Source organism: Sorex fumeus, unplaced genomic scaffold (assembly GCF_029834395.1).
Source record: "Sorex fumeus unplaced genomic scaffold, SorFum_2.1 ptg000029l, whole genome shotgun sequence".
In the NCBI taxonomy this organism is placed as follows: domain Eukaryota; kingdom Metazoa; phylum Chordata; class Mammalia; order Eulipotyphla; family Soricidae; genus Sorex; species Sorex fumeus.
The window spans coordinates 16,387,367-16,409,959 of NW_026606086.1; the positions used below are offsets into that span (position 1 = coordinate 16,387,367).

The 22,593-nt window shown below is 66.2% G+C and overlaps 1 protein-coding gene across 1 annotated transcript in view; it reads left to right on the plus strand.

The window, feature by feature from the left end:
* The window catches only part of SEPTIN9 (septin 9), a 41,726-nt gene extending 21,552 nt beyond the window's left edge, over nucleotides 1-20,174 (plus strand). Inside the window, exons 3-11 of the mRNA XM_056115423.1 lie at nucleotides 14,027-14,218; nucleotides 15,726-15,860; nucleotides 16,215-16,296; nucleotides 16,432-16,569; nucleotides 17,024-17,141; nucleotides 17,334-17,429; nucleotides 17,666-17,762; nucleotides 19,210-19,261; nucleotides 19,679-20,174. Of these exons, the coding sequence (XP_055971398.1) occupies nucleotides 14,027-14,218; nucleotides 15,726-15,860; nucleotides 16,215-16,296; nucleotides 16,432-16,569; nucleotides 17,024-17,141; nucleotides 17,334-17,429; nucleotides 17,666-17,762; nucleotides 19,210-19,261; nucleotides 19,679-19,814 (1,046 nt within the window). The 3' untranslated portion in view covers nucleotides 19,815-20,174. The remainder of the gene's footprint in view (nucleotides 1-14,026; nucleotides 14,219-15,725; nucleotides 15,861-16,214; nucleotides 16,297-16,431; nucleotides 16,570-17,023; nucleotides 17,142-17,333; nucleotides 17,430-17,665; nucleotides 17,763-19,209; nucleotides 19,262-19,678) is intronic.
* The last annotated feature ends 2,419 nt before the right edge of the window (nucleotides 20,175-22,593 follow it).

Genomic DNA, 22,593 nt, shown 5'->3' on the forward strand with positions numbered 1-22,593 from the left:
GCCCCTGGGGGACGCTTGGCTTTGAGGACCCCTGGTGCTGCCCAAAAGAACGCAGGTCAGGTCCGTCCTTGGCTCCGGCCAGACTCTCCCCCGGGCTCGAGGCCGCAGCATCTGGCCTGGGCTCCCTCCACACTTGACAGGAGGGTAAACTGAGGCTCGAGCAGGGGTGACTGTGCAGGCTTCTGCACCCTGACCACAGCACTGTCCTGGGCACAGGCGGGCCGGTCCCCTTCCAGGCGGGCTGGTACCTAAACTAAGCATCTTTCTCTGACCTTCCTGTCACGCGTGGCCCTGTCCACTGCTGCCCCCTGGAAGGCCACAGAGCACGGGTGCTAAGGTGGGCCGCATGCCCGCCTGGCCCCACACCCTCTGCCAGGGAAGTGGGGGTTGCTCGCAATTTTATTTATGTTTTTTTGTGGATTTGGGGCCACACCCGGTGTTGCTGAGAGCTTGCTTCTGGCCCTGCGCCCCAGGATCACTCCTGGAGGGTCAGGGGAACCTGGGGGGGGGGGGGGGACCGGGGACGGAACCCGGACCAGCCTGTGCAAGGCAGGAGTCTCCCTGCAGTGCTCGCTCCCCGGCTTCTCACTGTTCGTCCTTAGCAAACGAGACGGCTAGGGTTTGGATGCCATCTTTATTCGCTGCTAGTTTGTGGGTGCTCGGGGCTTGCTCCCGGCTCTGAGCTGCCTGCCCGGTGTCTGCAGAGCTGGGTTTGCTCCGAGTCCTGCAGCAGACGCGGCCCGAACAGCCCTGCCCAATTGCTCTTCTGTCCAGGGCGTTTGTGAAACCGTTCGGGATCATTCGCGAGGCCGAGGCGCTCCCCGCGGGGCTCAGGTGCCCGGATTCCGGACACTTCAGCCCTGGTTTGTGTCTGCAGCCGCCTGGGCGGGCGGGTGGGCGCTGCTTCCCCCGGCATTTGTCCTGGGTGGTGGTCTGCATGCACACGGGACAGATCCAGAGAAACGGGGTCTGCATGGTGTCTGGGGGGTGTTGGGGGGCAGGGTGCGAGACCCTACCGTGAGAGCGGCCTCTTCGGGGGTTCCGGTTCCCAAGCAGTGAAAGGCGACCCATGAGCCCCCACGGCAATTCCCGGCCAGCCCTGCTGCCCGTTTAATGAACGCTCTGGGGACCCCGGGCCCAGCGTGCCCCAGGATCTGCGGTGGGCGAGGCACATGCCCAGGAGGGTCTTTTGCGGATTCTGGAAAGGGCTTTCCTCTGCCCCAGACCCCCGGGGGCTGGGATGGTGTCGGAGCCCAGACGGGCCTTGGGAGTGTCTTGGGGGGCTTTCCCGGGAGAGCATGGGGGACAGTCGATTTCCAGGGACCCAACTGGAGCTTTCTGGAACGCGCGTCTTGTGCCTGGAAAGTCCTTTCCGTGGGGTGGCTGTGGGCCCACACTGACCACACGCTTCCGCCAGCGTCTGAGCCCAGCTCAGCTGCCGCAGACCCCGCCCCTTCCAAGGCACAGGGCCTGCTGGGATGGTGGGCACCCCCAGACCCAGGCGTGCCCCTCTTCAACCCTCCCGGGTCCCCCAGCCCTGCCTCCGTAGGGGAGCCCTGACCCCACCCCCCCCCGGAGGTCCCAGCCTTGAGCACCCCTGCCTGGTGGCCAGCTTAGGGCCACACCCCCCTCGGGTGGGCGCTGGGCTCCCAGGAGACTCCCCAGGGCCTGGGAGGTGCCCGGGTTTTGGTGGCACCTGCATGTGCTGTCACCCTAAGGAGCAACACTTGTGGGGTCCACATCAGCCACATTTGTGGGGTCCAGCTTGTTTTTTTCTTTTTTTGCCATTTCGTTTATTTCTGTTTGCCAGTTTACCCCTTACACCTGATGTAAACACTGGTGTAGAAAGCCCGTGGTGATGGGGCTGGAACAATAGCACAGTGGGGAGGGAGTTTGCCTTGCACGCGGCCAACCGGCCAACCCGGGTCGATTCCCAGCATCCCATGTGGTCCCCTGAGCACCGCCAGGAGTAACTCCTGAGTGCAGAGCCAGGAGTAACCCCTGTGCATCGCCAAGTGTGACCCAAAAAACAGAAAAAAGAAAGCCGTGGTGATGATTTGTTGCAGGCTCTGGGGTTCCAGCCCAGCCCACCACCATGGTGCCCTTCCTCCACTGCCAGCCCCTCATCCTGCCCCTTAGCAGGCCCTCTGTGTTTATTTAATATTCCTGTTATCAATAATTTGCTTCTGGCCTCTAACATCACCTGGTTATTGTCTGGGGGCCACACCCAGTTTGCTGGGGGCTGACTCCTGGCTCTGCTCAGGGATCCCTCCCGGCAGGGCGTGGGGAACCCTGTGGGTGCCAGAGATGGGACCAGGGCGGGCCGTGCACAAGGCCAGCGTCCTCCCCGCCATGCGGCCTCTCCAGCCCCCAAACGTCGTTGGCTCTGAGCGGATGTTGCTGTCAGAGCCTTTCAGGAGGAAAGGCCATGTGTGTTGAAGGCCCTGAGATTTGACATGCGGTGGGGGGAGGGCTGCTTCTTAGAAAGGAGGAAACGGGCCCTTCCTGCCTGATTCCACAGAGGTTGATGAGTCAGTCCGGGCTGGTGCTCCAGAAACACAGAATGGAGTGGCGATCCCCAGGAGGGCTTCCTGGAGGTGGCGCCTCTTTTAGAGGAGTTTATGTTTTGGGCCACACCCTGCAGCACTCAGGGGCTACTCTGGGTTCTGTGCTTGAGGGGAGGGGTCACCTCTGGTGGGGCTTAGGGGTCTGTGCAATGCTGGGGATTGAACCTGGGTCTCCCAGACGCAAAGCATGCATTCCGGCCCTTCTTGCTGCGTCTCTGGCCCTGTGACTGGGCGGGCGGGCGGGCAGGACTGGAGTGTGGCCCCTAGGGAGCTCAGCAGCTGGGGGGAGGGGTGGTCCTGAGCCTGGGAGGGGCTGCGGGGAGGAGCCTGCGGGAGGGGGCGGGGCCTATGCCGGCGGAAGAGCCGTGATTGGCTGCCGGGCTTGTTGCTCTGCCACGCCCCACCTCCCGGAAGTGACATGGGCTGGTTTCAGGATGCTCCGGGCTGGTGGTCCCGGTCTCTGGGGGTGTGTTCTTGAAGAGGCTGGCAGGGCTGACTCACCCCCCTGCACCGTTTTATTCCAGCTGTGGGCACGGAGGGCAGTGGGGATGCTTGCTGGTGAGGTCAGGTGCAGCCGGGGCAGATGGGGTCAGGAACTGCAAGAGAGAGAGATGTTGACTTGTGGGCCTAGACTGGCAGCTGGGGGGGCAAACGTGCCCACCTGCATTGCTGAGCGGCTGTTCTGAGGCTGGGCCGCCCCCACGGTACCGTGGGCAGGGGCTGCTGGCGCGCTCTCACCTCCCAAGGGAGCCCATTGGGGTGAAGGACAGAGCAGGGACCCTCCTCTGCGGGTGCCTGGGGTCCAGGAGAGCACTGTGGGCTGCCGGGGTTGGGGGTCTGGGCTACGCTGTGAGCTCCTGCCTCATCTCGGTGGAGGCGGGCGTGGGGCAGTGCCCGTGTCCCCGGTGGCTGAGACCTCGGGCGGGTGACGCCAGCCTCGGGGTGCAGGGCTCAATGTCTGGGGTGCAGGGTGGTGGGTGCTTCTGGAAGCCCCATCCCTCTGCCCCCATCCCCCTCACCTGCGTGTGTCCCTCTCAGACCTGGGGACCCGTCATGGTGGGGGACACTGTCTCCCCGGCCTCCTGACTGGGGCTAGGTCTGAAACAACAAGCCAGTTCCCGGGACCCTAAGTCGTCTCCTCTTTACAAGACACCTTGTATGGTGGTGATTGAGGAGAAACATGTTTCTCTCCTCTTGGCTGCGCCAGTCACTCGCCTCGTGTGGCCTCGAGTTCCAGAAAGTTCTTATCACCCCAGAAGGAAGTCCTGCGTCCGCCGACACTTGCTTCAGCCCCCCCCCCCACCTCATGTCTGTCACAGACGTGGGGGCTTGGACTAATGCGCCCCACATCCGGCCAGGCCTGTGGGTGAGGCAGTGGCTGGGGGCTGGGCCTGGGGGGCCGCGGTCTGTGGGGTCAGCTGTGTGGACACACACCGCCTGCTCTCACTGTGCCCTCTGCCCGGGGCTTTGCCTGCCGTGACATCATCCCCTACTCTTGCCCCTTGCAGACAAGCCCCGAGCGCTTCCTGGTCTCTCCTGGCCTGCCCGGACCTTCCTTCCAAGACCACCCCATTCCCCGATCCACCCATGCACCCAGGGGCCACAGGGCCAGCTCATACCACCGAGCCCGCAGCCCCGTGACTCAGGGTCACATGCAGGCTGGCAGGAGGGGTGCGGGGAGGAGGTTGGCCAGGAGGACCCCCAGCGTGTGGGGAATGGAGTCTGCCTCCCACTTTGGAGCTGGGGAGTGTGGACTTGGGCGTGGCCATCCCCAGGGGCCACTGCAGGAAAAGACATCCTGCCCAGTGCCAGAGCCTCACGCGGGATGGGGGCATCTGGATATGGGAGGAGACAGCGCATCCTGGCATGGACTGTGCCTTCAGAGACCCAGGACAGGCTGATAGAGGGCTGAGACAAGCAGGTGTCGGAGCAGGATCCCCATGCCTTTGTTGAGGGGACTCTGGGGGGGGTGTCTCTGCCCTGTGGCTTGGCTTGGGGCAGACTCAGGTTCCCAGAGTCCCACCGTAGCCTCCCTGGGGGTTTTCATGTGTTTTTTTTGTTTTTTTTGAGCCACACCCGGTGATGCTCAGGGATTACTCTCCTGGCTCTGCACTCAGGAATCACTCCTGGTGGTGCTCGCGAACCATATGGGATGCTGGGAATCAAACCCAGTTTGGCTGTGTGCAAGGCAAATGCCCTCCCCGCAGTACTATCGCTCCAGCCCCTCATGTGTTTTGTTTTGTTTTGTTTTGTTTTCACATTGCCCAGGGTTACTCCTGGCTCTGTGCTCAGGGATCACTCCTGCAGTGCTCGGGGGAACCATATGGGATTCCGGGGATCCAACCCGGGTGGGTCCTGTGCAAGGCCAGCGCCTCCCGGCTGTGCTATGGCTCCTGCCCCTCCTCCTGGCACTTAGAGCAGGGTCATGGGGGCACACGGGAAGGGGGCGGGGGGCGGCTTCCTTGTGTGCTCTCAGACCCTCCCCAGTGCCAACCCAGGGCTGGTCCAGCAGAGGCCAGAGGTGTGGGGGCGGGGTGGGGCACTGCCGCTGGGTGGGGGAAGGAGGTGGACGGAGGGAGGAGGAGCACAGGCCTGGTAGGGCCCTTCCAGAAGCCCACCGGGCCGCGCCAATCCCCCAGATGCCGGGTGGGCACCCCCAGCCAGCCCCCAGCCCGGGAGCTCCGGTGTGGGAGTCAGTCCGCCCGCCCCCCCCAGTGACGCACCAGGTCAGAGGTCGTGGCACAGGATGGGTCTGGCGGATCCCAGTGTCCAAGCCCGGCCCAGCTCCCTCCTCTGGGGACCCCCGCGCCCATCCCCCCGGTTCAGAGTGCTCCCAGGGGGCCGGGCGCAGGGCGGGGGAGGAGACAGCGGCTCTGGCCGGCGGATCCCTCGGCTCCCAGGAAGCAGCGCTGGTGAGCGGCCGCCCGTCCCTCCTGTCCCGTCCTCTCTGCTGCCTCCTCCGTCCCCCTGGTGCAGGGCAGGCCGGGAGGCCGGGAAGCCAGGTGACCCGCCTTCCCGCCTTCCCTCGGCCCTCCTACCTCTGCGCCCCTGCGCCCAGGAGGCTCCTTGTTCCGCGGCCACAAAGCCCCTTTGATCGCCGCTGGGCGCGGGGCCATGTGACCCGGGGGGCGGGCCGCGCTCCCGCCGCCAGTGCCGCGCTCTGCTCCGCGAGTCCTCCCGTGAGTGCTCCCCGCTTTGTCCCTCCAGCCGCGGGGGGAGGGGGTAGAGGGCTGCAGGTGTCCAGCCGCCGAGTGGGGGGGGTCCCCTGGCCCGAGGGGGGCAGGGCAGGGCGCGGGCAGCTGGTTCTTCTCCCTGGGAACATGGACCAGCCCGTAGGGGAGGGGGACGCAGGGCCTGGAGGACCCCGGTGTCCAGGCGGGGCCCAGATTCTCGTCCTCCGAGCGAAGAAAAGGGCTTTGTGCGGCCACAGCTGCCCTCTGTCAATATTTGGCCGGCCCGAGGGTGCTTCCTCCCGCAGGACTCTGCCGGGAGCTGCTCCTCATTCTCAGGGGTGTCCCTGACTTCCGGGAGGGTGCTGGCGTCCATGTGGCCTCCAACCGCGGGTGGCGCAGGCCATGGAGCCCCCTCGGAGTCGCTGAGAGCCAGAGCCGCCACCAGCAGGGTGGTGGGGGTGAGGGGGCGCTGCTGGAGTTGTGGAGGTGGGCTGCATCCCTGCCCCGACCCCCACCCTGGGATCAGGGGCAAGTCTGGGCTTTTTTGGGGGTGTGCGCCGCCCCACGGGGGGGGGGGGCCCTGGCTCGGTTCTGGGGTTGGGTCCGAGTGGAGGGGGAGGGAGGGCAGGGCAGGGCGCCCTCGGGGCCCAGGGTGCAGGTGTTTGGGGCTGGGAGTGGGAGCCAGACCCCGGAGCAGACCCCGTGAGGAGAGGCAACCCCCTCCCAGCGTCCCCGTTCCCCTCGTCCCCCTCGGTGGGCGCCTTCTGCCCCCACCATGAGGCGAGGCTGGACAGGCCGGGCGCCTCCTCTTGACGTGGGTCCTCACAGGTGTGCTCCCGCCCACCCCCGCCCTGGGCTGTGTTTTCACACATGAGGGGCCTTGGCATACTTGCACCCCCACACCCACACCCACACCCCTGTCCCGCCCTAGCCTAGGTGCAGTGGAGAGGCTGCGGGGCCCTGTGCCCCCTCCCCCGCCCGTGGGCCCGGGAGCCCGGCTGAGCCGCCTCCTGGGCCTGGGACAGGCTGGGGCCTGTCTGCACTCGGGAGCCAAACTCTCGGACCCTCCACAGAGAAGCCTCTGGGAGCACAGGGACGCCACAAAGGTGAAGCCCTGATTAGACGGTGGGTGGGACAGGGGCTGTGGAGGGGTGCGTGGAGCACAGACCCCTCTCTCTTCCTGTCTCCTGCAGATTCCCCACTCACTACCCGCCCCCCACTCTTGACTGGGGTCTGCTTCACCCAGCGGGGAGCCTGGGCCTCCCTTGTGTGGTAAAGCAGTGGAAAGAAAACAAAAGCGTTGGTGGACGCCCTCCCGCCTGTCCACAACCTGCTGCTAGCCGAAAGGCCCTGTGAAGATGTGGGTTCAGACCCTCCCCCACTCACTGCCTCCCATTTCCTGTGGCTGCTGTCTCTGTAGATGTGGGGGGTGGGGGGCGCCCTGTGCCGGCTTTCCCACACCCCAGCACCCACTGAGCTGCCCAGAAACCCCAGCCTGGGTGTCCCTGACTCCCGGGGGGGGGGGGTGTGTGTGTGACTGGATTGCAGCTGATGCTGCCACATACCAGCATCCAGCCCTGTGGTGTCCTGGGCACTCTCCCTGGCCCTGCTCCCCGCGACGTCACTGCTGGTGTTCCCCAGGAATGTGCCCCCCAGATGCCCATCTTATCTTATCTCCCAGGCTGCTTTGCAGGCGCCTGTCAGCAGCCCTAGAGGGACAGGAGATAAGATTGTCCTGGATGCCCAGGCCCAGAGGAAGCAGGGGTTTGGGCCACGGGGCCTGTCCCTGCACCTGACCCCTTTATCTTTGCTGGGTGGGCAGCGACAGAGACCACGTGGGCACAGTGTTCACTCAGGAGCGAGCACCCCAGATGCTGACAGTGACCTCACTGTGACCCCCACCTACTCCAGCCATGCAAGGGAGCCCTGTCCACTGGTCCCCTGCTACGGGGTCATCCTGCAGGTGGAGGACATCTTGCTGACCACAGACGAGGGAGGAGGGAAGAGGCGAACCCTGCGGGGCAGGGGCAGTGGGGACCCCTTGGGAGGCAAGGCCAGGTTCCTGCTCGGCTGCTGATTGGCTGCGTTTTGCTGCCACGCCCCCTGGGGCATATGTTCGGATTGGCTGTTCTGCTGCCACGCCCCTCGGAGCGGGAGGTGTGCAGAGGTTCCTTATTTGAAAGGGTCAGTTCCCGGGTGGTCGTGAGGCTCCAGCAGGACTCTGGGGGACTTGGAGTCAGTCTTTCCAAGCAGGGTGGGTGAGCGGTCACCGGCCTGGGGACCCAGCACCCCCACGGGGCTGCGGGTTGCACCTGGGGACTCCCGGCTGCACAGGGCTGGAGCGCAGGAGTCCTGGCTCGGCCCGGGGGCCACCGACGTCCCTGTGGGCAGTAGGAGCTGCCGGTGTGACTCACGCGCCCTCACCCACCGGGTTCCTGGGAAGGTCGCAGCGTCGCCCCTCCGCCTGCTGGGCTCTCCCTTCGCTGTTGCGGACGTTTCATAGACGTGGGTGACTAGGTGGCCCCCGTGTTGGGGACACACGTGGCCGGAGTGGGCGGCTCTGCACTGAGCCCGGCGCCCGGGTGTGTGTGTGGACGGCGGTGGGTGGGAAGCAGACGCCGCCGCCCCCCAGAAGCGAGATCTCTGCCCCCTGCCACCCTCAGGATGGGTCACACCACACCCCACCCTGGCCTGGGAGGGGGGGCCGCGCTCTGCGGGGGTCCCCGCTGGGTGTTGTGGGTAGTTCTGGCCGGTTTGGTTCTGCTGGGGCCTCGTGCCAGTCTGCTATCTCCGCTGCCTGCAGTGTCCAGGACCGGGCCGAAGGAGACGCGGAAGGGCTAGTCGCGCCCAGGAGCCCGGGACACGGTGGGCCCGGGAGAGAGGAAGACCCTGGGGTGGGAAGCCCACTTTGATGACCCCCCCCTTTGCCCCCCCACCCATATCTTCCCCTGGGCGGGGGCGGGGGCGGGGGCGGGGGCGAGTGCAGGGGGAGGCGCTGTTTGAACAGTGAAAGTGTGTGCTCAGGGCTTTGGCCGCGGCTGCCCCGCCCCGCCCATGTCCACGCCCCCGCGGGTTCCAGGCAGGAATTACCATATGAATGTGGCTCTTTCCCGGAGAGCTGCGGGTGCAGGGCCGAGTGGCAGGGCCGGGAGGGGAAGGGGACTTCTGGGCCCAGGGCCGCCTCCGGGGTCTCCCTCCAGAGTCCGTGCTTCTCCGGCTGTGGGGGACCCCTGCCCGCGCGCCCCGCCTCAGCTTGGGCGTCCTGAGGGGCGTGTCCCGTGGGGCGTGTCGGGGCCTGTGCTGGGGGTACCGGGCCCCCTGCAGGTGCGTGGGGCTCGTCGTGGGAAGAGGCCCAGCCAGGCCCCTGCAGAGGTGAGTCCTTTGTGCGGCTCCGCACGACCCGGGACCCTGTTTGCCCGAGTTTTCCCTGCCAGGGGCCCTGGCACGCCCAGATTCTGTGTGTGGCCTTTGGACCTCTGGGCGCAGACTCAGAGACTGATACCAAGTGGGTCGCTGACTTTCACTGGAGTTGGGACTCGGGCTGGGGACCCTGGTGACCCCAGACTGTGCCTCGCTCACGAGATCCCTGACCCTGGGCCCAGCACTGCTGCTCGGTGGTGGGGGGGGGTGGTCGGGGAGGGATTCCAAGCCCCCATCATCCCTCCCCATTTCTGGAGCCAGATTTCCTGAATGGGCAGGAACTGCGCACGGAAGTCCATCTGTCTTTCCGTGGGTGCTCGTGGCCCAGGAGGACAAGGAGCCGGGCTACTCACTTCCGTCACGGACTGCCCACACCACCCCTGGGAAGCCTGCCGTGAAGGCTGCAGACTGCCCTCCTGAACCCCACGGAAGCCCGCCTGGATTGACGGGTAGCACTGGGCACCCTCGATGGGCAGCAGGAAAGGGCAGTGAGCTGACCGTTCATGTGCCCACCCCTCCACCTCTACATCCCCTCGCCCACGTGCCCTCCGCCACCCACCCACCCATTCACCCATATGCCCACCTATCGGTCCATCCGACAGGCATCCACTCTCGACCCACCTCTTCAGCGCTAGCTCGACTCACCTGTGCACACGCCATCAGTCCACCCACTCACATGTCCGTCTTCCCACCTCCCTGCCAGTCCACCCCCATCTGTGCGTCCCTCCCTTCCTCCACCTCCTTCCTGCTGCTCCAGGGAAATAGACCCATGGAACTCGCCCCCCCTCCCCAGGGGGAGGCTGGTTTTCGCCAGAAGGAGATGTAGCCTGGGGTTCTCAGCAGTGAGAAGGAACAGAAGGTTCTGGAGTAGGCCGGCAGCCCCCCCCCCCAACCCCGGGGGGAGTTCCTGGGAGCGGCCCCCAGAGTTCTGGCTGTTCTGCACACAGACAGCTGGGCCTGGCTGGTGCTTGATGATGCCCCCGCAGTCCCTGGGCCTTGGGACTGTTTCCTTCCACCCCCGGCGGCCGGGAGCAGTGACAAGCGGAGCCTGCGGACTCCCAGCAGTAGGTTTCCGGGGCTCAGGTGGGGTTGGTGCTTGGGCAGAGCGTCCCCGGCCTGCAGGTGTGTTGGGCTGTGGAGACGAAGGGGCTTGGGACCAGCAGGGTGGCACTGGTGTGGCTCTGGATAGAGTGGTACCTGATGCCCGGGGCACCAGGCCCAGTCTCAGGGAGTGTCCAGCGGGGAACGGGCTGGTTTGGTAGGTGGAACCCCCTGGGCTCCGGCGGGTAGGGACTGGGGTGGGGACTGGCAGAGGCCAGGAGCGCTGGGGACAAAAGGAAGGACTGACCAGGGGACCTGGGGTCGGTGCCAGGGGGTGGGACGCTCGTCAGGAGCTTCTCCACGTGCTCAGCCCAATCTGCGCGTTCTCCAACGTCTCCCGCACGCTCTGCCTCTCTCTGCGCCCCTGGGAGGCCCCCGGGGAGAGCCGGTCTTGGGGGGCCCCGGGGAAGGGGGCCCCCAGGGTTGGCAGCTAGCGGGAAGGACCCGGGGTGGTGAGAAAGTCCTGGGCAAGCCGGGGCTGGAGCGGGTCACGTGGCTGTGACCGCGGATGGCCAGAGCACCGGCCCCGCCCACCGCCTCCGCGGACACCCCGCCCTCCCCTCCCGTCCCCTCCTGGGACCCCCGCCCACCGCCTGCCTGCAGGATCCAGGCCTGGTGGGGCTGGGGGTGCGGGCTCTGCACCAGCCCCGGAGGACGCTGTATGGGCTGGGCCTGGGGGGCTCTTCCACGCCCCCTCTGCGCAGTTTTTGTTCTTCCACACTGTTCACGGAGTGGGGGATGCGGGGCGGCCCCTCCTGGGGTCCCTGCAGCGCTTCTGCTTATCGTCCAGGCCTGGAGGCCTGTCGCCCCCCCCCCCCCCCTCCGAGGGGACAGCCCCTGATAAGAGGAAATTCCAGATTCCACCCCGTGACAAATGGCCAGTCCCGCCCTCAGTGGGGGCGCAGCCGCGCTCCTGGGGGGGAGGGGGCTGCTTTGGCCTCGTGGGTGGGCGAGGGTGGGGGCGGGGCTCGGAGCCCACGCCCCGCCTGGAGGCGGAGGGGGCGGGGCGGCAGGTTGGAGCCTGTCCCCTGCGGTCTGCGGGCCTCTGGGGCCCTCTGGGGCGGAGGCTGGCCAGCGGCCAGGGGGCCACTCAGCGGAGGAGAGCGTGCGGTGCTTCCTGCACCGTGGAGGGAGGTTTGCTTGCCAGGGCTTGGGGAGAAGCTTCGCTGGGCGGGGAAGTGGGGACTCCCCTCCCCCCCACCTGCAGTGAAGGACTTGAGGCGGGAACAGTGCAGTGACCACCGGCTCGCGGGTCTCCGCTGGGCGGGGGACAGCCCGTGCCCCGGCGGTGGGAAGTTCTGTCCACGCGGGCTCGGCGGGTATGTGCTGGGCGCCCGGTGCAGGCTGGCCCGTGCTGAGAGCTCAGTGCTAGGAGCCTGGTGCTGGGCACCGTTGCAGGCTGGCCGGTGCTGGCTGGACCCGGGCAGACAGAGAACAGAGTCTCCGGTTTCTGACCTCCTGGTGCCCGCGGAGACACTTCCTGCCCGACAAAGTGTGAAGTGTGATGTGGTTTGGAAATACTTAGGAATTAGATGCGCCCCAAGCGTGTTTAAATATTAAGCCCCTTGTGGGGGGGGGTAGGAAGTCGGGGGCGGTGTCTCTGACTAGTCTGTAGTGGCCAGTGGGAGAAGCAGGGCCTGAGGTGCTCCCTATCCCCCCCACCCCCCTCTGGCGGGTCCTCTCCCTGCGCCCCCTCCCTTGGCTCAGCCAGGATGGGGGTCACCTCCGTTTCTTCCAGATGCTCCCTGGGCCTCCTCTGGCCGGATACTCGCCAGCTGCTGACAGGGGGACTGTGTCCAACCCGAATCAGTGACTTTTGGGTTGTTTGGGGCCCACACCTGGCCTTGCGGTCACTCCTGCGCTGCCCGGGCCAGAACCCGGGCTTGCCGCACGGGAGCCAGTGGGAGCCAGTGGTCAGCCCTTGGAGCCCCCTCCCGATCAGGTGCTGGCTTTCCCTCTGCACCCGCGTGCCAAGGATGCTGAGACCCCCGCCGTCCCCAGTGGGCTGGCAGCGGGGTTTGTGGGACCACTCTCTGAGGTGACCAGGCGTCCCATAGGCCTCAGCATCCCCTAGGGCCACTTGGGACCCTGTCACGGCTGTATAACGTGCAGGGCACTGGAGAGGCAGTTGAATGGACTGGGCTTGGGGCCACTCTGACGGTGCTCAGGGCTGACTCTGGGCTCTGTGCTCGGGCTCCGTCTGAAAGGGCTCGGGGACCCAAGGGTGGCAGGGAAAGATCTCAGGTTGGCTGCATTCAGGGCAGGTGCCCTGGCCACTGTGCACTCCCTGGCCTCCGTTGGCTAAAATTTTAGGGTTGCTAGCGTGGGGCTCCCCTTGGCACCTGCCCCTCTACCCCTGATCACACCCCCCACCCTACCCCTCTGGAGAGCTCCCTACGGCAGCTGCCCCCCCCAGTGACGCCCCCTCCCTCAGCGCCCCTCTGCGTCCTGGGGGCAGGCCACTGAGCACTGTGGGGAGTGACTGTCACTCATCATTCCTGATGCGCCGTTGAGCGTGCCTGGGCTCAGTTGTAGGGGCAAGGCCCCGCCGTGGACCCTAGAGTGCCTGGTGGCAGTCACTGCCGACCTCGGCCTTCTGAGAACCAGTGGGGTTCGAGGGTGGAGGGTCCCCAAGGACTTGGGCTCCAGGGCTGGGAGGACCCGTGCACCCGCTTGCGAGGTCCTCAGTCACGCACACCCTCATTGGCTGTCACAGAGTGAGGGTAATGAGGGGAATGGGGCCGCTGTTAGCTGATGCTTGGGTGGAGTTAGGGGCTTCTGCTGGGTGGGGGCTCCCCGAGGGGTGCGCCTAGAGCAGCCCAGCATCCCTCTGGGGTCGCTGGGCTCGGCCTGGCCTGGGCCTTCCGGCGGGGAAGTGAGCCCCAGTCCTCCAACTTGTACAGAAGCGGCTGCCCCGCCCCCTCCGGCTTCCCCTGTGAATGTGGAACCATTTATTTTTGGGGGAAGAACTACCCTTTTCTATTAATAGCTTTTGATGAAGTTTGTGTGTGAAGCGAAAATGCAAAAAAAAATCCAGCCTTGCTGGCGAGAGGGCCCCGGGCGTGCAGGCGGTGGGGGGAGGGGTTTGACCGCGTTTCAAAAGCCCCCACATGTGGCCGGCATGTTAGGCCTAGAATGTTCCGGAGAAGAAAGACACGCTGCTGGCCGGGGTGGACAGGGCAGGGGTCGCCCGCGGTTCCTTCTCAGGCTCCCCGCACCCCCAGACCACTGAGGCCCCACTTCCTGCGGCGGAAGTGACCCGAGCCCAGGGCGGCCGTCCCCGAGGCTGGGAGGGGTGTGGGGTGGGCGCGGGGGGCCACGGCAGCTGGAAGCAATTTTCGGTCACGTGGGCGGCCCGAGCGCCTCCAGGAAGCGCCCCTCCCCCCTGTGCGGCTGGGGTGTGGGAGCCGCGGGGAGCGCGGGCGAGGGGTCCCAGCGGTGCTGGCGAGGAAGGGGGCAGCCCTGTCGGTGCAGACCCCCCTGAGGCCTGCAGGAGGTGGGGAGTCCCAGCAGGGCCCCTCGCTCTGTGGGAGCGGGTGGAGGGGTGCGGTGGGCTGGGCAGGGGTGAGGCCGTGCTGAGCCCTGTTCCAGGGAGCCACTTGGAGCCAGGGTTGGGGCTGTGACCTCACTTGACATTGGTGCCTGGCTTTGGCTCTGGGTTGGGGGGGGGTCCCCGGGGGCCCTGTGCCTCAGTTTCCCCTCCCCAGGGTTGGAGGCCGGGGGCTGCTGGCATCGCCCCTCACGCCCCTGCTCTGTCCCCTGCAGCCACAGAGGCGGCCCCCAGCAGCGCGGGTGACATGGCGGACACCCCCCGAGACGTGGGGCCCAAGCAGGCACCCGCCCCGCGTGGCGAGAAGGTGCCCGCGGACTTCGGCTACGTGGGCATCGACTCGATCCTGGAGCAGATGCGCCGGAAGGCCATGAAGCAGGGTTTCGAGTTCAACATCATGGTCGTGGGTGAGTGGCCGTGCCTGCCGGGTAGGGCCCCCTGTGCGCAAGGCCCTCCCGTCACTGCCCTGGTCATCTGGGTCAGCAGCAGCCCAACGCCCGCGACTGTCACTCTGGCCCTGGCGGGGAGAGGGGCAACTGGTCCCCAATGACAGGAACCTGGAGAGTGGACACTGGAACCTGCTCCTCCCCCTGGAATGTCCCCACCTGTAGGGCATGGCTGGGGAGGTCCACAGTGCACCCAGGGCTCTGGGTGCTCCCTGGAAGGGCTCAAGGGGGCTGCGGGGGGTGGGGTGCAGCTGTGATCCGGGAATCCAGGAAGGCTGGAGGCAGCCGGGCTATGCCCGGAGCAGTACACGCCCTGCTGATGGACTGATGTTCCTAGCCGATGGACCCATGTGCCGGTACCAGCGGCTGGGAGGGGCCCCCAGTGTTACCCCGGGGGTACTCAGGTCCCAAGGAGCAGTTCCAGGGTACAGAGCTTGCAACCCAGTGCCCGAATGACCCCCCCAGCCCCTCTTGTGCTGATTTTTTGTTTGTTGTTGTTTGTGTTTTTGTTTCATTTTTGGGCCCCCTGGTGAGGATCAGGGCTGACTCCTGACTCTGTGCTCAGGGATCACTCCTGGTGGTGCTTGGGGAAACCGGTGGGGTGTTGGGGATGGACCCCAGGCACCCTCTGCTGTGCCCTGCGCTGTCTCGTGCTGATTTTTAGCGCGTTGGTTCAGGCAGCACAGAGCAGGGTGTGACCTGGGGTCAGGGTTGAGACAGAGATGCCTCCCCGCCCCCGTGTGGCCTGGGTTCACGCGGACACCAGCAGCCTCACTGAGGAAGGCCTCTGAGGTGTGTGCGGGCTTGAGCACATGCTCCATTCCCTCAGCAGACCCCGTGTCAGAGAGTCCAGCCCGCCCATTACACACCCTCACAAATTGACGTTTTTTGTGGGGGCACACCCAGTGGTGCTCAGGGGCCACTCCTAGCTCTCCGCTCAGGCGTCATGCCTGGTAGTGCTCAGAGCATACCACAGGGTGCCAAGGATCGAACCCTGGTCGGCCGCGTGCAAGGCAGACCCCTGCGCTGTTGTATTGCTCTGGCCGCTTCCTTCTTTTTGTCCTTTGGGCCACACCTGGAGGTGCTGGTGCTGGAACCAGGGCTCCTGCCTGCTGAGCTGTGCTGAGCCCTCAGCGCTGTCTCTCACCCAGACACTTCGTCTCGGCTTGAGCACATCAGGGGCTGCCAGCCGCCCCCAGCACCGCACGCAGCACTCAGAGCTGGGGGCCCTTCCCGGTGCCCCCCGCTGGACGTGGGGTCCTCCGCCCCTCGCTGGGCCTTGTCTTCCTGGGAGTGACAGCCGGGCGCCCCAGGATCCGGGTGCCTGCTGCAGGCTGTGAACCCCGGAGGGGGGCTCCCGGGGGGACCATTAGCTGGGACCTCAGTGGCTGTAGACCCGGGCCCCGTGGGGGCACGTTGGAACACTCGGGCACCCAGCCGGCCCCCAACCAGCACGCTGCCTCCCCAGGACAGAGCGGCCTGGGCAAGTCCACCCTGATCAACACCCTCTTCAAGTCCAAGATCAGCCGCAAGTCGGTGCAGCCGCCGGCACCCTCAGAAGAGCGGATCCCCAAGACCATCGAGATCAAGTCCATCACCCATGGTGGGTGTGCACCTGGGTGCACATTGGGGTCGGAGAGGAGGAGGCAGGGTCCCCGGGGCTGGCGATATCAGGGGCACATCGGGGTCGGAGGGTGGGGGCGGGGTCCCCAGGCATGTCAGGGTCGGAGGGGAGGACCCCTGTGTGCCCACTTGGACAGAGATCCCCAGAGACGTCTCTGCTACCCACTGAGAGTTGGGGGGCTGGGGCTGACCTTGCTCGTGGCTCACATGGTCCCCTGAGCACCGCCAGGAGTAAAAGTCATGGGGGTGGCCGAGTGAGGGAGCACGCGAGGGCGCCTCTGGGGCAGGGAGGGTGCACCGGCCCTCCCTGAGCACGGGGCGCGGGTATCCGCAGACATCGAGGAGAAGGGCGTCCGCATGAAACTCACCGTCATCGACACACCAGGCTTCGGGGACCACATCAACAACGAGAACTGGTGAGGAGGGCTTCCTCGGGAGGGACAGCTGTCAGGGTGGCCCTCCCAGCCTCGCGGGTTTCTGCTGGGTCCGTGGGCGGGGCAGGGGTGGGGCCTGGGTCTGCGGGGCCCCGCGCTCACCTCGGCCCTCGGCAGCTGGCAGCCCATCATGAAGTTCATCAACGAGCAGTACGAGAAGTACCTGCAGGAGGAAGTGAACATCAACCGCAAGAAGCGCATCCCCGACACGCGCGTGCACTGCTGCCTCTACTTCATCCCCGCCACCGGCCACTCGTAATTACGTCTCCAGGCCTGCCTGGCCCCTGGCTCCAGCTCCAGCTCCGGCTCGGGCTCGGGCTCGGGCTCGGGCTCGGTGCCCAGCCCATGCCACGCCCCTTCCCTGCAAGCCCCGCCCACATCCCCCACCCACCGTAGCCCCGCCCCTCCAGTAAGCCCCGCCCACCTCAGCCCGCCCCTCCCGGTCAAACTCCACCCACCCGGCTTTGTTTCCTGGGTCTCCTTGACTTTCACTGCCCACCCAAGTCTGCGGGACATAGGCATCAGGGCTGCTGGACTCCCACGCCCTGTCGGACCCCCTCCTGGCTCTGTGGGATGGGATGGTGCCCCCACTTAACAGACCTTGTCAGGCCCCTCCCCTCCCCACCATTCACTGGGCATCTGCAGAGGGGGTGAGTTGGGGTCCCCCATTGCTGCTCCCAGCACACTCCTGTCCGCCTGTCCATTCCAGGCTCCGGCCCCTGGACATAGAGTTTATGAAGCGGCTGAGCAAAGTCGTCAACATCGTCCCGGTCATTGCCAAGGCTGACACGCTGACCCTGGAGGAGAGGGTCTACTTCAAGCAGCGGGTAGGCGCCCCCACTGGCCCCCTGGGGACCTCACTCCCAACAGGGACCCTGGTCCCGGAGGGGCAGGCTCCCTCTCCCCTCAGAGCTTGCCCTAGACCCCCCTCACTGCCTGGGGCCAGTTACCTTGTGGGGGTCGTGGTGGTGGCCGGTCAGCTGCAGCCTGCGGGTCCCCTCTCTCCCTCCCGCCCCCAGATCACCGCTGACCTGCTGTCCAATGGCATCGATGTGTACCCCCAGAAGGAGTTCGACGAGGACTCTGAGGACCGGCTGGTGAATGAGAAGTTCCGGGTCAGTGTGTCACTGTCCCAAAGATCGTCCCTTTTTTCATCACCTGCCCCTTCTAGTGGCCCAGGGTTAATAGCTTGGCAGCCCTGTCACGTGAAATGTTAGGACTGGGAGGGTTTGGAGCCTGTGTGCCCACACCGGCCTCCACGGGCCCGGGCTGGGGGCACAGCCACCTCTCAGGTTCCCGGACGCGCCCTCCGGTGCATGCAGGGACCAACGCCGCTGCCCTCCCTCCCCAGGAAATGATCCCATTCGCAGTGGTGGGCAGTGACCACGAGTACCAGGTGAACGGGAAGAGGATCCTTGGGAGGAAGACCAAGTGGGGCACCATTGAAGGTAAGGCCCAGTGGTGTCACTAAGGTGCTCCGGGGGCCTCATTCCGTCACCTCCAGCCCTGGAGGTGTAAGTGGCATGGGGCAGGATCCCCATGTGTGTTGGCGCCAGGACAGTCACCCTGCGGCCTCGGGAAGAGCCTGCCCAGAGCTCCAGGCTGGGGTCATCTAACCAGTTGGCACTGCCAGGGGCTGTCGGCCACTGGGGAGGGCAGGGAGGGACACTGCTGCTAGCCCTGATGTCCTGGGGTGAAGCCTCCCCCATGAGTCCATCCCTCCCACAGGGACAGTCCCTGAGCCCCTCCTGGAGACTGAGCCTTAAGGTCACCTACCTAGGCTTCCCCAGGCAGGTGCCCTAGGCAGCTGCCCGGAGGCTGGACCCGCACTGACCACCTGTTCTCTCCCTGCTTTGAGGCGGTGGCGGTGGGGACAGCTGTCCACAGAGGGCCTGCAGCAAAGACCAAATGCCCTGCACAGACCTAGCGCCCACTGCCCCGGCCCCGACATGCCCCTGGACCAGGAGATTCCAGTTCCTCCCCGCTCCTTGGTGCCTTCGGGCCCACCCAGAGTTGGGTGCAGCGCCCAGTTCCTGCTCCTGCACTCAGCTGCCTCTGTAGACATGCCCTTTGCCAGGGTCAAGGTCATCTCAGGGGCTTGTGGGCTGTCCCCTCCTCACACCCAGCCTTTCCCAGACCTGGCGCGGGGAACCTTGGTGAAAAGGGACCTGGCAGCGCAGCTTAGAGGGGCAAAGTGGGTGGCAGTGGCAGCTGCTGCCCCCTGGTGGCCAGTTCTCCTCACGGCCGCAAGCGTCACGGAGGGGGAAGGACGGGCAGCCGTCCTTGACTTTTGCAGGATGGACGGCCGGCTGTGGGAGTGCCTCGGTGCCCAGCCCCCCGCTTTGCTTCCTTCCCGCCTCTCTGACACCCGCATCCCTGCCCTTCCCGCGGGCCCACCATGAATTTAGTTCCCCCGAGAGTTTGGGGGTGTCACATGTGCCCCCCTGTTGGAGATGAGGAGACTGAGGGTCAGGGTGCTCCAGAAGCAGCAGTGACACGCAGGCCAGAGGGAAACCTGGGTCCTGCCTGCTGACCACGGGGCCCTCAGGAAGGCCGAGTCCCTGGGGATGGGCCCTGTGGCGTGGGATAGTGGGGTGGGGGTTGTGCCCCCCCCCCAGTACTGAGTGGGAGTAGACGGGCTGTAGCCCCCACACTGCAGGAAATGGGCCCACAGTGGGGTACCACGGGGGCAGGGGTTGCTGCCTTGTATTTCCTCTACCATCTCACCGATGGACTGTGCCAGAAGCTTCCAGAAGCTTCCATCCTTGGCAGCCATCTGTGGTGCTGGGTACCATCGAGGGACTTGGGACCCCCTTCTCTCCCGCTGCACCAGGCCTGGGGGCAGCAGGGGGAGCAGACGTCCCCGGGGGCTACTGACCTTCTCTCCCCCTGCAGTTGAGAACACCATGCACTGCGAGTTCGCCTACCTGCGAGACCTCCTTATCAGGTGAGCGGCGGGAGAGGCCCCGTGGCACCCCGTGCCTGCTGGGGAGTGTGGGAGAACGACTCTGCAGACTGTTTGGGGTGGTGGGTTCGGCTGGAGCATCTTGGACTCGGGGTCCCCAGTCACCATCCCAGCATCTTCTGGCACAGCCCAGGCAGGGACCAGGCCAGCAGGGCCCTCGCCATGTCCCAGCCAGCAGGCAGAGGAGAAATGGGGCCCCAAGACAGATGCCCCCCCCAGTCGGGACTCTGCTGAGCATGGGTCAGACCTGAGAAACAGTCTCGGGCTCTGAGGGTGGGGGCACCCGTGCCTGCCGCGTGCCCCACTGTGTCTGCATGGGGGCACCTGTGCCCCCTGTGAGCCCCACGATGCCCAGCATGGGGGCACCCGTGCCCACCACGCTCCCCCTTGTCTCCGCAGGACGCACATGCAGAGCATCAAGGACATCACCAGCACCATCCACTTCGAGGCTTACCGGGTCAAGCGGCTGCACGAGGGCCGCGGCGGGCTGGCCAATGGCGTGGAGGAACCGGGCCTGGGAGCCCAGGAGATGTAGCCACCCGCCCGGTCCCCGCCCCCTCGCCTTCGCCGCCCCAGACCTGCCCACGCCCCCTTCCTTTCCTCCACCGGTCCGCCTGTGCACCGTCCCTTCGACAGGCTCCGAGCACCAAGAGGCCGGATGCTGCGCCCCCACCCCACCCCCGTTTCTCATAGGCCTGCTGGCACAGGGGGCTGTGGTTGGGTGGGACCCCCATCCCTGAGGTCTGCCGGAGGCTGAACCAGGCCTGCAGAATTTCCCCCCCACTCGGTTGGCACCAGCAGGGGGAGCCCTGGAGCCCTTTCCGTCCCGTTCTCCCCTAACCGGGACCTGCGCTAGGCCCCGCCCCCAGTGATTTGGGCCCCGCCCCGCCTTCCACGTGGTGCGGGCGGAGCTGAAGGCCCCGCACCGGTGATGTGCGCGTCAGCCCGGCCCTGGGTGTGGGCGGAGCTTCGAGCCCGTCCTCCTGTGGGCGGGGTCTTAGGCCCCGCCCCTCGCTGTGTGGGCGGTGCCTCCCCCCCCCCCCCCCCCCCCCCATGTAGCCAGACCGGCTGCTGCTTGGATACAGCGGGGCTGCGGGCTGGCTTCTTGCCGGGCCCCACGCAGTCCTGGGTTAGAAAGTGCCTTTTGCCCCCCCCTTCCCCCCCTGCGCTGTGCATGCCGCAGCAGCCCCAGCTGTTCCTGCGCCAGGCTGGGGGGCCGGTGAGACGGGGAAGCCCCTCCCGGTTTCCCTCTGCCTTGTGCCCAGTCCCCCATCCCCTTGCAGGGGTTTGATTGGAAAGTATAAAGGAAGGTGGTCCCCTCTCGCCCCCACGGACAGAGCGAGGGAGGGGAAGGGAGGGGTGCGCGCCTGGCCCGTGCTCCCGCTCCCTGAAGGGGGCGCCTGCTCTGCCCCCTGCCCAGCCCCCTGAACCTTGCCCTCAGCACCCGGGGAAACCCTCAGCAGGAGAGGTCCAGATGCAGGTCTGTGTGTGCGGCCTGCACACTTGTGTTGCAGCCGGGACCCCCCCACAGCCCAACGTGGACCGTGGCCCCCCGCCCCACTCCTGGGAGGGGGGAATCTGACCCCTCTGACGGACTTAGGTAGGGAGCGCGCCCCGCAGTGAGCCAAGGGGTCAGATGTGCCCCTGCAGCCGGTCACCCACTCGCCCTGTGTGCCAAAGGAGTGGGGGGCCAGCGGGGCCGCCCCTGGCCCCGGGTCCGGCCCAGCCCGAGCCTTTGCTTCCTCTCCTTGTAGACAGATTTGGGGGAACGTCCGACTTGCCGGGCCTGTTCTGCGGTGGCCTTTTCGCTGTGTGCCTCCCCAAAACTCCTCTTTTTTGTATAAATAAAAGTTGAAAATGTATTTCCTGAAATAAATGTTACAAACGCAGGGCCCAAGGCTGTGGTGTGAGCTTGCTGTGTTCTCACACCCCCTCCCGCTCCCTCACTACCCCCCCCACATACACACACACGGGAAGGGGGGGCAGGCACTGGGCGTGTCTGGCCCCAAACTGGGGAGTCCCTGAGGCGGGCTTGGGGGGTCCTGGGTCCTGGGAAGTGAGGCTTCCCCTGAGAGGGTGCAGTCAGCTCAGGCCTGGCCCAGCGCCGATGGGGCACTTGGCTTGGTGAAGACCTGTCTGTGGCCTTGTGGGGTACCAAAGAGGCTGGGGGTGTCTGGGGCGGGAGCCCTGGCTGCCCGGCCCCATCCCCTCTCCTTGGAGCCTGAGGACCAGCCCACATGGGTGCTGCAGGGGTGGGGAGGGGCCCGCAGGGGGCACCCGGTGCCTCATGGGGCTGTGGCTGGGATGCCAGCTTGTGTGCGTCACTGTTGGGGACACAGGATGGTTCCTCAGTACAACTCATTCACCTCATTCATGTCCAGGGGTGCTGAGGCTTCCCTGGCTGCAAAGGGTGGGTGGGAGTGGGGGGCCCTTCTCCCTCCCCAAGGGGCTCAGGCCTGTGACTGCAAGGGCTGGAGTCCAGGACCTTTGACCCTCTTCCTGTCTGGCAGCTGCAGCCACCACCCCCTACCCCCAGGTCACACCCCCTGGAGGTCATGCCTCTTGGCCACATTTTGAGGTTTCTGCCAAGAGGCAGGGGGGAGGGGCTGGGAGGGAGGCCAGTGTCGGCCCACAGGACAGTGGGTCAGCGGCCACCAGCAGAGGCTGCAAGGCCCCCCACACCCACAACGTGCCCACACCCAGCAGGGGGCCACAAGTGGGATGGGGGTTTGAGGGACCCACCCTCGGGACTGCCGTGGCCACTGACTGCAGCGCCTCCGAGAAGGTGACCCGGTGTCCCTGGAGGTGACAGGAGGTGGCTGTGGTCACTGGAGGGGACACTGCCGCCCCAGGCCGAAACGTGGCCTGGGCCAGACCAGCTGTCACTCCGGCTCTGAGGTATCTCCCGGTGGTGTCCCCGAGGCCCAAAGACGGCCACCAGGCGAGTCCAGCGCTGTCAGGGGCCGGAGGAGCCCTGGGGACCTGGCTGGACGGCCTCAGACTGGCACCCCGGCCAGCCCAGCCGTGCCACACTGTCCCCACGAAGGGACCAGCCTCTGCCCAGGCCCTATCCCTGGGTCCCGGCCTCGCGGGTCGGCGCCCCGCCAAGTCCCGGCACGCTGCAGCCCTGAGCCCGCTGAGGGGCGGGTGTCTAATCGCATCCACGCTGTAATTTAGCAATTATGTAACCCACACTCGTAATTTAGGGGGTTTCTCATAATTCCGCTTCGCACTTGCTCCTTTTGAAAAATATGCAACATTGATGCTTTCCCCTTAACGCTCCACGCACAGGTGTTTCCCGGCCTTCCCCAACC